The following is a 17,086-nucleotide window of genomic DNA, read 5'->3' as shown; positions in this document are numbered from 1 at the left end:
AAGAACGCGTGCCAATTGGTGCTGGGATCGTGGATCGGGACGATCTTGCACTCTACCGGGTTATAGGGCATATGAGTACGTGTCCTTGAAGTATTATCCCGGTTGGATTTATTTATGTGTGTTTTCTGATGCATAGGCCTTATTAGAACGTAGGCCTTATTTGTATCAAGTACCTTATTATAAAAATAACATTTTCAATTTTTAACAGTTTTTGTAACGACTGCCATCATTATGATTTTACCTTTTATTTTCTAAGCGGTTTAGGAAACACTTACACACAACTTTTACACTTAATCAACCTTTTACATTAAGGGCTGATTTTTCAATCATCGGATAACTTTTAACTGAAGAATAAGTTTGACACATTGACAGTTTCAGTATGGGAAATATGTCAAAATGACAAGCTTGTTCTTCAGTTAAATAATATCTGACGATTGAAAAATCAGCCCTAAGTCCAGTAGAATTAGCTTTTAAATCGGAAATAATTCCTACAAAAGATTTTATTGCTTTAATGGCTTCATTGGTTGCCCATTAAGACTCTCCTAAGTTTCGACTTCGACGGAGTTGTGCTTAAGTGGTGGGGGCCCCCGAAAGGGGCGCTTTTTCGGTTTTCCAGTTATACCGCGTAAAGGACTTACCCTATCGAAAAGTGGCAAACCCTATCAAGGCATACGAGCTGGATTCGCCGATCCTTGTTCGTCCCAGCCGTTCCTTAACTGCGGTTGCTGCACCTCTTCCTGGCACTCACCTGAACGACTCTGTGTTACCTACTGTGGCTGCCCCTCTTCCTTGTATCCTCCTGCATGACTACGTTGCCTAGCCGTATGCCTGGTCTAAGATTTGACGCCAAAAATCAACAACAACAAGTTCATATTAAAACGCTGAAGAGTTTTTTGATTGTTTGTTTGAACGCGCTAATCTCAAGAATTACTAGTTTGATTGAAATAATAATTTTTGTGTTGAATAGCTCATAAATTGAGGAAGGCTATAGGATATATACAATCACTCTACGACTAATAGAGCCGAAGCAGTAAAGAAAAATGTTGCAAGCACGGAAAATAGTATTTAAACTATTTTCACGCGTGCGAAGTTGATTTTGTGGCGTCGAACCTTGGACCAGGCATACGGCTAGGCAACGTAGTCGTGCAGGAGGCTGCAAGGAAGAGGGACAGCCACAGTAGGTAACACAGGGTCGTTCAGGAGAGTGCAAGGAAGAGGTGCACCAACCGCAGTTAAGGAACGGCTGGGACGCCACGGAATCCATGAAAAATCAATAGAACTGAAACACCCACGTTCTATTGATAACTATGTCAATATTTTTCACTCGACATTGGCAGAAATAAACCTCCCAGAGAGGTTTGGTTGCCACAAATAAAAAAAAAAAAAATGAATCGAAAGACCTTAACTATACGCTTAAATAGTTTTTCTTATAAGACTAGCGCTTAACTTAGCCAGTACCTGAGGTACGGTAGCGGCACGAGAGGGGTGATATAGACATATTATGACGTGCAAAAGCATACAAATCTGAAGTCTCGCTGATGTTTGACGTCTTAAAAACACTCTCCCGTGTCGCTATAATCGCAAAGCAGTCGAAAAGTGGTCGAAAAGCCCCTTTTTTGTATGGAGTTTTGACGGATTCGATTTTCGATTCGATCAAAAAGTGCGTTTTGTCTAGGGGGGCAGGCACTGTCTGATAAACGCCTAGACCTATAATTTTAAGATTAGGCTTCACATAGCAGAAATGACCACCAGGTTTATGTAGGTAGACCACATTCGATGTTGTTTTAGTAATATCACCCATTATTAGTAACAATATATGTAGACGAATGATTATCAGACAAGCAAACGTCGCTAATGGTCGTTCTAGATGAATCTTTATTTCCGTTTCTAGCTGCTAGCTTGTTTGTTGCAGATATCCCAGAAGACGCGCCTCAGCTCCAGCACCGTTTATACTTAAGCCACTCACGTTCAAAATCAGGTCAGTCTAGCCAGTGTCAGGAATCAGGACCTTCTTACCAGGACCTAACAACCTACTTGCTTTAAAAGCCACAAATACTGGACAAAAACTACAAACGAACTAAATATTGACGGATATCTATAGAGTGGTTTGATAAGAAGTTAATAGTCGTAGAGTAACTAGGGTTTTGATCTCATATTGCTCCCAATAAGTTGCAAAAAATAATAATAAAAATGATATTACACAGCAAAAGCTTTGCGAAGCTCTATGTTTGCGCAATTGATAAGTTATCACGCCGCGATAACGGCTATCAAAATATTTTGTGAATGTGCCCACAACCAAAAGATAAAAATACGCACTTTTTGTATTTTAATAACGTGTAGCCAACTTTATTAATTTACTCAGCAACTATTTTTCAGGGAGGAAATTCAGAATACTCAACTTTTTGCTTCGCGAACGCACTTTTACTGTCGTGAATGTTGGCTTTTATATTTAAATTATATTTAAGTAGTTTTAAACTTTATTTTAAGTAAGGTACTGAAACTTCAGTTCTGTTTGGTTTGTTATTTGACCAAAATAGCATTTTGCAATAACTTATTTACTACTGACTAGAAATGAATTATGGCTGACGTTCGTAGTCGTAGTAATATTTGCATAATATTGTGCGTATCTTTATTATCATGAGTAGATGCATGACGCAGTTAGAATGTTGTAGTGACACAGGTTCTAAAGATTTGTGCCTCAATAAAAAACACACACACATAATAAGTATTTATTATTTCATCGTTCGTTCGTTTTAGCCAAATGACGTCCACAGCTGGACAAAGGCCTGCCCCAAGGATTTCCATAACAACCGGTACTGTGCTGCTCGCATCCAGGTTCTTTCAGCGACCTTCACCAGACCGTCGGTCCACCTAGTGGGGGGCCTGCCCACGCTACTGTTTCCGGTCCTATTTCTCATAATATTTAATTGAACTATACCTTATAATTAGGCCCCTGAAAATGGCTGAAAAAGACACTGAAGTAAGAATCTACGATCTAGAATAAATCTAAGCATCTGTTACCGATGTTAGAAGTTTTTTTACTGAAATGGTCGCTGCTTCTAAATCACTTTCAAATCAATTCGTCGCCGTCTCGATGCGTCGATGCAGTCGATTTTGACGTCCTGGAATATAAAATCAACTTCGTGGGAGCCGCGTGATCTCATTGCTATACATTTATGTACCCTGCTATGTATTCCACGAGAGTAGGTAAGAATAAGTAAATAATAATAAGTAAGTGGTTACAAAGATGCAGGATAATATACGGCTAATTTGTGTAAGTTGTTCTTAAGTAACTTCATGAAATCTAGCATTTAAAATAGATCCAAACTTTTATAGCATCAGAAATGACTCTACATTCGATAAGCATGCAAAACTCGTATTGACATGATAATTGGGTAGCAACAGCAACGGAGATAATATTTTGGGTTCGTTAGGTTTTATATTAGTATACCTAATAACTTCGGCCCAGTTTTTTGATTCATAGTTAAAATAACAAATTGTTAAATTTTGCGACTAATGGTTAAATATTAACAAAATGTTAACTAATAGTTAAAAAAAATGTACTTAAAGTCAAGCTAACCATTGTTCGAAAAACATTTTTTCCTAACATTTAACCACTTGTCATTTGACATCTGTCAAATTTAACTATTGGTTATTTTAACTACGAATCAAAAAACCGGGCCTAAATAAGCAACTGATTATTAAAATTATTTGTGCAAATGTTGTGTAGGGTGGTATTCAATATTTGTCACAGATTCCCTTCTGCGATTAAGACAAATAGGTATTTAAATTCAACCAAGCAAAAGCTGTAATCAATGCTTGAGATTTACTATTAATCAAGCTTTGAACATTCTGTAATACGATCTTGCAGTCTTTGGACAACTTTCCCATGAAGTAATTTCGTATGCTGGCCGGTATACATATGTATGTATATATATACGATATCGTATACCTATCACCCGTTATCACAGCACGTGGTTAGCGCAGTAGGTACACGGGTCATGCGGTCGACGATCCATGCAATCAATTGTTTGTTAACACTGCGCTCGCACCGATCGTTATGCGGTTCCACTTATGTAAACGAATGAGACAGGAATAACGATTTATGGTGCGATTCCAATCTCTATCTCAAACATGACATGTATAGCAAAGATCTAGCTTGTTCGTGACTGAAAGTTAAGCAGTTAACTTAAATGTTATAACAGTTAACGGTAACATAAAGTTGGGTTCTTACCATGTTCGCACCTAAAGTTCTGTAACTATTTTAGTAGACAGTAACTGGATCTCAAAGGAGACGTTCCTTACGCTCATTGCTATGTGAAACACGCAAGTTTCACTCTATGATCCCATAAGAACCGCTATCTGCTTTGACATGCCCGAGCAACTAGGCGCCCTTGCAAAAGTATCATAAATTACCTACCCTAATACATTCCTAATGATCAACAATATTTAAGTTCGTTTGTGTGATCCCTTCCCCCATTTATAAACATAAATATGATAAGATTTTAGTATAAACTTAAGCATGGTCGATAAAACAGACGCCTTTAAATATTAATATTGTAAAGTCACCTTCAGCAAAAGGTGCCCTGGAAATTTCCACTGATGAAACAAAAAATATACAACCTGTACAAATAGATAGAATAATCAACCACCTGTCTGACATTCGTAGTCTCTAGCCGGATGAAACTAGTTTCAAATTTGGGTATTTAAATAAATTGGTAGGCATTGAAAATGTTAAAGTTTTTGACCAAGTTCGATTTCTTGACCTCTCCTACCAGGTGCATTAAAGTCTACTACCTACCTAAGTTTATGTATAAATCACAAATTATGGAAAAGTTGACATTAAACATCAGTTGGGACTTGGGAAGCTTTTGTTAAACTTTCTTCAACTAAAGTTTATATTATGGTTTCATCATCATTCAAGTGTTTTCTGAATTGTTAAGCGTTTTAAAAAATATCTTTTCAAGTCTTTATAAAAATATCAAATATGTAGCAATCTATATCAAAATTTGAAATAGCTTACGTTAACAATGTGGTTTCCAAGATAAATGGGCAATGTTTTGTCAATTTTGATATCAATGTTTAGAAAATCCGACCTATTCTGTAAAAGTTGAATTGCGTCATTCTCCTTAACGATGATATTGTTTTAAATTGTTTGTTTAAACAGATGTATTTAGTTTATTATTCATGATTCCGCACGTGATCTATACATAAATGTATCTGCAATAAGTACGACGTAGCCAGTTTTACCTGATTTAAATCAGCATTTTGGAACTACATAATAAATATAGGTAGGTAGTCTTCATTTAAATGACTGTTGCACAACATTGCGACATTGCAGAACGTTGACCTTAATTAAAAAAAAGCCTAGAACCTTTTCACCTTATTTTCTCGTTAGTTTTTATAACTTGACATAAATATTTTTCATAGTTAATAGATGTTATTATATTTGCAACTTAATTACGTTTATTGTATAAATTACAATAAGTAGTTTGGATATGTATTTATTGTACTAAACTCGGAGTTAAGATTTTTTTGTAGCTAACGTATCGTGTACTTTCGTGGCGAGCAGAATAGAATATGTATGAAACACGGATCAGTTTAAGTATGATCGAACTCTACGCTACTTCTATACACTCGTCGCACAAGTGAATTATGCGTTGAAGTAAGATATTTGTGTAACCTTTCCTGAAACAAAACATTCGTTTGTCGATAGATCGTTGCACATGTGAAATACCTTATCACATAACATTAACTTTGCTTTACTAATTTTGTGTAAACCTTTCCTGAAACAAAATATTTGTCTACAGAACCAACGATGGTGGTGCGAGTAGCGACCGACGAGCGGCCGTTCGAGACGCCGTCGTCAGATGAGAGCGGTATGGGCCGGAGTGACTCGCCCAGCGACGACGTCGAACCTGAGGCTGCACTGGTCAGTACATACACCTAATACATTATCATCATCATCATCAACAGCCCTTTACGGCCCACTGCTGGGCTATCTCCAATCCGTCTGCTAAGCGTGGAGATTATGGCATAACCCTCCACTAAAGTAGAGGAGGCTCATACCTAATACAATCCCTAGAATAATATTTGTCCAGTACACATATCATCAAAAGGAAAGCGTTCTCAGGTAGGCTCGGTCAATATGGACGTCATTGGGGGAGGCTGCTGAACATAGGAGCAGTGACGTCTTATGAGTGAAATGATGATGATGATGACATGTCATCATCATCCATTGAATAAACTTGTCATAATTGGCATATTTTATACTTCATAGCTTTCCGCCCGCGGCTTCGCCCTTTCGTTTGTTAAATTTTCCTGAATTTTCTTTGCTATAAACCTCACGGAGCCCGAGACCTTTCCAACGAATGAATGCAAAAACCGTGGAAATCGGTTTGTGCGTTCTGGAGTTATAGCGTCAGGAAGGAAAACACGACTTATTTTTATATAGTAGATATGGGCAGGACCTGAAAAGGCCTTTTTCAGACCCCGTCAAGCCGCCTTGCAAGGAATTNACATACAATCCCAAGTTTTATAAAAGTTTGATAAAACTTGGGAGTTGATCGAAAAAACCGAAAACTTTATTAAATTTTCGTGCCAAATGTCAATGTCAGTAAGTAAAACGTCACAGCTGCCAATTTTTTGTTTTTTTTTTCTGCGATTTGTCTATGATTTTACATGGTCCATCAAGTTAAATCACCAAAAAAGCTGTTTTCGTTCATTCTTTTTGTATAGTCTGTGGAAAGAAAATATTAAACTCTGTTTTAGCTATCAAAGGTTTATAAACGATTATGAATAACGTTTTTTATCAGAGGTTTATAAGAGTGTTTTAAGCCTATCAAACGTTTTAGCTAATGTAGGTTTTAAACCTATATTAGCATTTTATTATGAATAAGACCGATAACCCATAAAAATGATTACCTAAGTAAGTAGGTAATAATTTGCGTGCAAGTGTCAATTGCATACCGTTTTTTCAGGCACCATTGACGCGCGTTTCATGCAATATAAACGCGTTGTAAACGTCACATAACTCCGTAAAATAATATAATGTAAAAATTTGCATCATGTCAAGAAAACTTTCATTCACCTTATACCTCTTTAAACCTATGACCTGCCTGTTGAAAACGACATGCACAGCGCCTTTTTTCAGGTGCCGTCGACGCGCGTTTCATGACTCGATCTTATTATGTGTTATATTATGTAACTACGAGTATGTAGCAAAGATCAAAAGACCGAAGATTCCTCTCTTTTAGAATCAAAAACACCAATTTTTAGAGGTCTGCATCACAATTTTACGGTTCATAGAGTTGATAATAAAAGTATCATACAACATTAACCAACACGAACACGTAATAAACGGCAACGTTATATCACAGGCGGTCTTATCGCTAGAAAGCAAACTCCGAACAATCCAGGGATAGGCAGTTGTTACTTAGTTAAAGTTACTGAAATATCAAAGACTGCATACTAACCTACTTTAAGATTTGATTTTTAACCGATAAGTTATCAAAAATAGCCTTTTACGATTAAAGGACACACTCTACATACCTAATTGCTTTATCAAATTTTATCTTATTTTGACACGCCTCCCTCGAGTCAAAGGTTATTGATATAGGCACGATAGAGGGGTTATGAATAAACACAAGCTAATATTGGTGTAATAATCTCGGACGTCTTACAAAAACTACAGATAACACTGAACTTGAGGTCAGCTTTTGTGATTATTCAGTCACGCTGACATAAACAGTCATTTGTTTCTATTGCAAGCGGCACACGGACTGGGTAGATTACCAATTAATACTGGAAAATAACCAGCCGTATTGATTGGAAATTACTATTAGTTAGGTAGGCAAGTACGTTTTTGTGAAACATCCGTGAAAAATTAATACACCATGATTTTAATTGAAAAAAATCTATTAAAACTCTCCTATAACTTCTACTACGTTAAATGGTGATAAATAAATGACTTAGTACTAATGTTCTAATTAAAGTAATAATAATCGATAACGGATGTCAAGTATTAAGTTTAAATGGCACTTAAGTGTACCCTGCAGGTGAAAACATGCAATACCGGGCTATTACCAGTCCGTTTCTAGATCTGTAATATTACTGGAATTCTAGGCGGTCCTTTCCTTTTCCAAATGCATGTATAAGAGCCGACTACATCTTATTTAATTCATCATACCATAATAAGATGTCAATTGCAACCATGCAGTAATCGTGCAATTACTTACCTACCTACTCTTCTTGTCTTGATTGCTAAACCTGAGAATGTTAGCAACTTTATATCGATGGACGTGATGATTACCATCTATCTATGGTTCACGAAAAAACTATAGAGAACCTTTTTACAGGAAATCAAAAAAGTTATGAAAATAAAATAAAAACAAAACATTCGCAAATGTGACATTTGGATTGGCAAACGCGTGAAAAATCAACATGGCTAATAGATTTTAGTAAAAGTCCCGAATAAATGGGGCAAAGCCACATGTCGCCATGTATTTGCTATGTCATTTCTACAATACATTGACACATTCTTATTATTTATAGTATGCCTTCATATAAGCACAGTGATACTAAACTTTGAGAAAGTCAACTGGGGTAAGCCAGCCAGGATTCAAACGGACAAAATCGAAATAAAATCAGAATGTGTGTCGGCGTGTAGTTGCGATGCCCCGAAATATCAATCATATTAACACCATAAACATGGCCAATACAGTGAACTGACAAGCCAAGAAGGCACTGGATTCCTCATCTCCACCTCGCATCAGTAAAAAATAGGAACAGCAACTGGTAACCCCAGAAGATTTACAGCAAAGGGAGTCTACAAAAATGACAGCACTTGAAAAGAAATTAAGAAGGAGGAGGATCATACGTAAGGTAGCAGAGAGAGTGATCAACGTATGCTTGCTGGCGACAATTTCGTTGGCCTTTGCTGAGATTTCTTTGACTATGTTGCTTCTTTTGCTGTGAGTACAAAATAAGAGAGCAAAATGTCGTTCAGCAAAGCGTGGCAGAAGAGGAAAGACATTTTGAATCGAGCGGCTGATTTCCTCACCGATTTCCTGGCATGGACCTTACCCATACTCGGAATATACCTCTTGATTATTTACTGAAAACCGTTCAGAATACCTATTATGTATCGTTTAACTCATTGAAATATAACAATAGTTTTCAGTTACGAAATATGGTTTTCTTTACTCAAATGCGTAATATTGGTTCAACTAAAGCTAGTAGTCCAAGAAAGATGTTATCGATAGCATCGTGTTTACTTGAATCGTCAAGGGTGGCTTCATGTTGGCACAGTTAACTTAATGAATAGGGGCTATTTCACACCTGCCTATTATTACTACCTATAATAAGGTATTCGTTATTTTGATAAGTTAGTTTTGATTAGAAACCAACTGTATATTTCTCTTTCCTTATCATGTTTAGATATGAAATATGTGTTGTATATTTTCCAACTGTTATCATCAATTAACATTGAACTTCAACTTTGTGCTCTCTCTGTGATTGATTGCGAGGTTTTACAGTTCTTTGCTTGGACAAACCATTCTTAGCGCACCAGATTGGCAATAGAACAGTTTAAATATAAGCTATAATATTAGTAGGACAATGATCTCCTGTGAATAGGCCTTTATCTTTTTTACTCGATAGTAACACCATTGATGCTTTCATCGCCGCCTCTCGTCGCGACGCCACCTCTCGCCGACGGGTGACCTTGTGGCTTGTCCATCCAATTCCCTCGCTTTGGGGACATTTAGATAATTGCTGTCTCGGATTTTCTAGAAGCTCCACCTTAGACCGGTTTCTCGCAATTTGTAAATGATCTATTTGTTTATTACAGTCACATATTTTTGGAAAATGTGCTACGGTAACTAGGCTAATTTTGAAATCAGTATCATAGTAGCACAAAGGTAGAGCCTAGAGTAAAGGAGACTCATCACATTTCCAACTTTGTAAGGAATTTTTATTTTTATAGAGAACAATAGTGTCTAGACAAACCTAAAAAGGATTTAGGACGCTATTTGGATCAAATATGTAATTGCTCAATAATGAATAATAAATAAATAAATAAATAAATAAATAAATAAATAAATAAATAAATAAATAAATTCTGCAAGGCGTTTAAGATCGCAGTCTCCAAAAGATAAACTGAGTAGAATAAATCATAAATAAAAGAAAAAAAACATAGAAACTCGTGCAAAGAAACTATCATTCATGAAAGTCCTCTGAAAATTGAAACGTCAACAAAGTTTCCTGTCATTTATGCTGTTTACAAGTTTGTTTATTTTTATTTCTTTTTAATTAAAGTTATTGTATTTGATAACTTATTGAAAACTAGTTTCAATTATGGATAAATGTGTGATTGTATCAAATGTCGAATGCGCTGGGGATGCAAAAACATCAAACGTAGACTGTGTAATGAATGTTTTTTTACTTATAGTTTTATCAATTAATTTTACTTACTATAATTTAGAAATAATTAGTAAGGCAAAGAAAAAATGTTTTCGTGGATCCTACAAGGTCAAAATAAATTACAACGATATCTACTTGAAGATTTGGTCTGTTGACCACAAGAAAAGTGTTATACCTATTTGCCGGTTTAACTACGTCACAAGTTATTAACGTGGTTGATTTCCCGTGAGTCTTTATAAAAAACATGTGCTTTATACCTACAGTCAGTCTAAGATACCCACATAAATAACATGTAAAATACTTACAATATTATCTAAGTTACTATTTTAAGTCTCTCATCTATCTACATTCATTTGTAAGCTGAAGAAACAAATTATGTGAAGCCATATTACCTGAAAACATAGAGACTAAGTGCCAGTCTTCGTTCCACATTCCTTAGTTGGTTATTATGAAATATTATAATGTCTCATCATCATCATCATTTCAGCCATAGGACGTCCATGGCTGAACATAGGCCTCCCCCAATGATTTCCACAATGGCCGGTTGGTGGCAGCCTACAGCGCCTGGCGGCCTCCAGTCCAAAACCTTGCTGCCCAATATTAATGTATTATTCTTGTTTTCAACAGGTGGTGCCACCAGACGGCGGTTGGGGCTGGGTGGTCGTGGTCGCGTCCTTCATGTGCAACTTTATGGTGGACGGCATCATATTCTCAGGAGGAATGCTCAAAAACTCAATTAGGGATGAATTTAAAGTAAGTTATTTTTTAAATAGTTACTTATTAAGTAATATTAATTACTTTGACGATCGTAGAGTCGCCGACACGGTTCCAAGCATTTTTTTTAGGTAACTGGCAGTTTTCTTCATTTTATACCACGTTTTTTTCCACGATTCTAGATACCTACTTATCCATAAACAATCGATGGAAGGTCAATCTCCTGACACAATTGAAAGATCCACCAAACCACCCGTTTGGCCGACTTGGCTAACGTATTGTGTGAAACGTAGCACTAAAGTAACCCAGATCTTGCAATATAGAATAATATCTCAGTTTTGTTACATGGTGCTGCTAGTAAAGTCTGTTCCTTTTTAGAATAACAAAAAATATTGCAAACAAATGACTTTTCATGGAAACATCCGAAAAATCTGATGTAATCCAATTAAGATTAAAGGTATACCTAGTTTTCATGGCATTCCAAGTAAGTATGCTTGTTTTTCATCAAACGCGGCAAGTATGTCTGCATTCTAAGGTGCCATAAGTTTGCCACGAACGGCTCTCGCGCAATCTATTTTTAACGTCACAATCGCTACCACACCCTCGGACTGCGTAAAGGCACGCGTCACACTCGACTCTGTTAAAACATAGTTTCCCATATGACGTGACCAGCTAACCTGACCTCTGCCTTCTAATTACAATACCTGTTTTTCGTCGCTAATTCAAAACTTAAGACAGGAAAGGAAGCTCTCACGTGATCAGGCGCGATTTGCGTCAGTCGATTCAGCGAAATTGAAAGGTTCCGCGGGTTTTTTCGCTGTCTTACTGCCTCTAAATAACACATTGACAATCGTGGTTTATCTTATTTACAGTAAGGACTGATATTTAAAAACTGGGTGACTCTTATCTGAAGAATAAGTTTTTTCTGGAGATTTTAGTTAAGTTTTGCAATTGAAGGATTCGATAATAACTGGTCGCAGTGACGACTGATCGTTCATCAAGGTTAGATTGTAATAAGAAGCTTAAAATATATCGTGTATTTATTTAAACAGTGAGAGAATGTTGTTTTAAAAAAATAAAGCTTTCACAAACTCGTGTTCGTCGGAATTCACGTAAAACTGGGAGCATAGTAATATTGCGTAACTGTAATGTGTAATGTCAACCTACGCTTTGCGATGCTAATCCGCGACAGAATCTAATGGTCATCTATTATTAGAGGTAACTTTTTCTAGATATTTTTTACGAGAAATCGGAATTTCGTTTTAGATACAAACATTACAATGATAATAGAGTGCTAATACCTATTATTTACCCGAATCTTGGCCCGGCTTTAACCGAATTTTGCCACGCATCAGGTGCACGCAAGTAAGTACTATAAAATTAAGTTATCACTAGAAGTACCACCTCTAGTTCCCATCGTGCATCTATTGTAGGGCCAGGACAGTGATAGTGACAGTCAAACCATTCAGTGAGAAATGATAACTAAAAACTTTCAAAATCCAAAATCAAATTAATCAGCAGATTTAGGGGAAGTTCGAAGTAGACAAAGCTAAAGCTAAGCCGTTTGAAGAATGAAATATGCCTACTGTGATCGATTGAATTGAAAACGATTTGTCCAATAAATTGTGTCCAGGAAAATGCCCGGCCAATAGACTCGTTACCGTCCAAGGTTGGTCCTAGAAGTAGGTCAGTGAGAAAACGAATGCTAACTAATCGGTGCAAAACGGCGGATTCACGCTTTGGCTGCCACTGACGGCTACTGGCGGGCTTACGCTCCATCGGTTCTTGGCCTTTGTTTCTGTTACACATGAACTCAAATATACCCTGAGAATCTTCTAGAATGCTTTTAATTTGGGATTTAACCGGCGCGTTGCTGTCATTTGTTAACCTGCCGAGAATTGTAGATCGTCAAGGTAAAAATTCGCGTGTTGCGGTGCCAACTGCCACAATTAATAAACATAAAATCATTTAGCGCAGTGTAATTTAAATGCATCTTATTTTCTTTCCACCTTCTTTTCTGACGCGATTGACGATCGGAATTTAAATAAAATCCTAATTAAAAACTCTACATTTGTTACACTTTACGTGTAAGTACGAGTATATTTTTGGTTCCGAGCTTTAAACATCAGAGTTTATTGCTTGATAAATGGTTAACTACACGTGGAAGTGATATTTTTTGTTTCATGGTAGGGAACGTGCGTATTTTTTTTACTCCGATCTGTTATACCACGTCTATCAACGAGTAGGTACTTAGATAAAAACGTTTTTATTACAATGACATAAAAAATCTCGTTGAGACGCCACAAAACAAGTTTCGTGCTGAATGTGTAAATAGTCGCTCACTGTTACTCGTTTATTATTACCATAATGTTAAGGCCAAGGCCTCGACTCGCGGTTACGGGCAAACCATTCATTCATTCATTCATTCAATGGGCTACATCGTTATGTTTTCCAAAACAAAACCTTTTAGTTATATGAACAATGTTCAAATTAGTGCAACCATTCATGGCGACAAGAAAATCCTGTGGCAATAAAAACTTACAGATCGAAGTTGATCGCGGTTGATTTTTTGCGCTGGTCACGAATAAATTATGAAGTACATAGATGAAATATTGTGACCAAAGGTCTTTTAAGATATACTCATAACTATTCACAAATTAACTTTCAAAGTTTCGATCTTGTTTAGACAAGCCTCCTCCAACTTTTGTCAGTCGTTTATGGGTTATTTTAGCAACTTTTTTCCTGACTTAAAACGCACATCGCCCTTTATAATATGCGTATTTGAACGTGTAGTGGGTAAATTATTTACATTTTAATTACTCTAAAAATTAGGGGATAATAAGAGTAGGTTACCCATTGTAGGCTTAACGTGAACGTAAAAAAAACAGAAATCGATTTTCTTTGCTTCCTGTAATTAACTTGGTTAGACCAAATCATGTCGCAGCTTGAAACTAATAAGTTAGTAACTGACCCGCATGAGGCCTGCTGCGTATCCGATGGGTAATATAATGTGCAATTTACGCTGTGGTGTGGATTATACCACGACCGAGACCCGTATCTCCGGGGTTCCGTAGTCGACAAGGAACCCGGTCCGTCTACCCGTAGCATAGCCACTCATGAAAACTAAAAAGCTATAATTTAGCATTTGGTTGGACTCTACATATTAATCGCGACGAAGTTTTAAGGGTGACTTTTTTGTCGAACTCTATTCATAGATGTTCTTGCATACGTCAATATAAGTATACAGCCACATTTTCAGGGAGTTAAAACGAGATACAGAATATAAATAAAAAGCTAGTTTAATTATCAGTCGCACGCGTTAAAAAGAGCGCACTCTCCACCGGCGCCAGGCGGACGAAACTTTTCCACTCGCGTGAAACGCGTAAAATTGCAGCCCTCGTAATTTCCAGCTTATGAAGTGGGTACTAGTCGATTCTGATCCCAGTGTCCTTGGGAATAAGGCTATGCGGTGCAGTGCAGAGCAAGAATGTGGCCGCAGAGCAGCAGGGGGCAACGCACGGTCGCGGCCTCCAGACCGCCGCTAACTGTTCACGTTGCATTTTGAGATTTCATTCGATTCGGTAACGATAATCATAATTATGCTTGATTTGACTATCGATTTAGAAACGGGCTACCTACACAATATCGAATTACAAAATATCGAACACGTTTCATCGAACGATCAGAATATCGAACGATCAAAATATCGAATGCTCAAAATATCGAACGTTCAGAATATCGAATGATTAAAATATCGAAAGTCGATCTTACGTTGCATAGTATACTAGAAAGATGGAGGTAAGGGTTCCTTGTTGACTATGGTACCCAAAAGTGGGAAATAAATAAAATGTTTTAAGAATTTATGTTTTATTTACATTAATCGTATGACATTTACTTAAAACCTCTATGGGCCATTCTTAAATTTGTGCCAATTTTTTTTTAAAAATTAAAGATTTTTTTTTTAACTTTTTGCGATGTGTATGGAAAGTATAAACCAAAAGCATACTTTTGATGTATATGGACAACCTTAAAGCCCTCGGCAAGGAAACAAAATAGCCTACGTAAACACGGCTGTGACACTGCATGACACGGATGTGACAGTTTTACATTTTTACTGTAAATAATAATATTCATGTTGTTAAATTTATATCATAATAGTTTAAATTGATTAACAATAAAATACACTAAATTCGTTTCATCAACAAAGGTGTTATTTGGTAATATGTACTTTTTTCTGAACATCCAAAAATTTAATTAAAATTGAGATCAAAAATACCGTCAGGTAGTTAATATATCTACTAGATAATAAAAAAATAGACTTTTTATTACTGGCACTATCTGATCATGCTTCCGATATGCTACCTACGTGGTTTCGATATGATATGCTTAACAAATTAGTAAATCTTAAACACAGTACCTAATAAGTATCGAATGAGATTTCTGTAGGATTCACATAACAGTTGGTTTTGACAACTTAAACATGTTTCATAGTCACCGTACCACTAAAAATATGGTTAATAGCAATTTCTTTTAAAACAACTCCGACCACCTCTGCAGGGCCTTTACCGGGAGCTGTCTCAGTAAAATTTGATATTACTGCAGAAATTAGAAAGTGCAATAATTTTTCCTTCGTGGCATCTAGAAAATCATACTATCGAAAAATAAGTATACTTACTAAAAGGCTACTCCTAAAAATTGCACAATACACAAAATAATTTAGCAGAACAACAAAAACTATTAAAATAATAAAAATAGAATGTCACAACCACGCGTTGTAACGTCACGACCATGTACTTAAATAGTTTGCGGTAGTGACACATTTTTAATACCATGGCCGTGACAATTTGGAACGTGTCCGATATATCCAAAAAACTATCTGTGAATTAGCAGATCTTATGCAATTATCTGAAACTATACTGCATGAGGTATATAATTATGTTTCAAACAATAGCGTGACATTGATACCTACCTTTAAAAACCGTACACGCGATGGACGTGTTATGGTTGTCCCTTTTTTCAAATAAATAGGAAATAATTTTTTGCGGCTCACTCACTACGTTCAGCCATTTGCAAATGTAATAAGATGACAATGTTACTGTTCTAAAAAAACTTAGCAAGGGATGTCAATATCAAAGATAGTTTTTTACCGAGTTATGCATATTTAAAGTGGCGCACGTGGTTGTGACACAAAAACTGCTCACACAATGTTTGGTGTTCAAAATCAAAAATGGTAATTATTATTGACATAAATTTTTAACAGTCTTATATAACATCTTGCATAATCTTGCATAATTACTGTAATATTTATCAAAATAACATAACATCTCTTCAGAAAAAAATATTGTATGTCCAAATCCGGGAATCTCACACTACACGGTCCGTGACATTTTGGACTTGTAACTTTTTTTTAATATTCTTCTAATAGTTTTATGATAAAAATGATATTGAGCCTAGTTAATAGAGGTATTTTACTAAGTAAATTAATATACAGTGCACTGATTTTCTTTAAAAACATATGCTATTCTTACATCTCACACAAAAATGCGTAAGAATAAGAATGGCCCCTATATTGATTTTTCGATATTTTAATCATTCGATATTTTGATCGTTCGATCATTTGTAAATTCGATATTCTGAACGTTCGGTATTTTGAGCATTCGATATTTTGATTTTCGATATGGTGTAGGTAACCCTTTATAAACACGCATTAACGATACCGACGTAAGTAAACAAACTTTTTACTTAGCGTGTTCAGCGCGCATATTATTATGAGGATGCCTTAATTGTTCAAGTTAGATACAAAAAAGTTTAACAAAACCAATAAAAGCATCAAATATTCATAATGCCAATTCTAATGCGTTTCATTATAATAAATTTAATTAATCTAATTTAAACTATAATTTTATTCTCTTGCTATTTACCCAGGCAGTTATTTCAGCGTAAAACCAGT

General features: G+C 36.1%; 1 protein-coding gene across 5 annotated transcripts in view; it reads left to right on the top strand.

Moving 5' to 3' along the window:
- The window catches only part of LOC114356706 (monocarboxylate transporter 10), a 39,145-nt gene that overhangs the window by 12,544 nt on the left and 9,515 nt on the right, over positions 1–17,086 (top strand). For 3 of the 5 annotated variants that reach the window (XM_028310026.1, XM_028310024.1, XM_028310023.1), the window contains exons 2-3: positions 5,811–5,932; positions 11,050–11,175. In XM_028310026.1, coding sequence (XP_028165827.1) covers positions 5,819–5,932; positions 11,050–11,175 — 240 coding nt within the window. In that variant the 5' untranslated portion in view covers positions 5,811–5,818. Of the gene's footprint in view, positions 1–1,912; positions 1,979–5,810; positions 5,933–11,049; positions 11,176–17,086 lie in introns of all 5 variants that reach the window. The other 2 variants (XM_028310022.1, XM_028310025.1) reach the window with 1 other exon arrangement.

The sequence above is a fragment of the Ostrinia furnacalis genome, unplaced genomic scaffold (genome assembly GCF_004193835.3).
Source record: "Ostrinia furnacalis isolate ACB-3 unplaced genomic scaffold, ASM419383v2 OfSCF2870, whole genome shotgun sequence".
NCBI lineage: Eukaryota > Metazoa > Arthropoda > Insecta > Lepidoptera > Crambidae > Ostrinia > Ostrinia furnacalis.
Note: the sequence above shows the minus strand (reverse complement) of the source record. Positions and strands in the feature narration are given on the sequence as shown.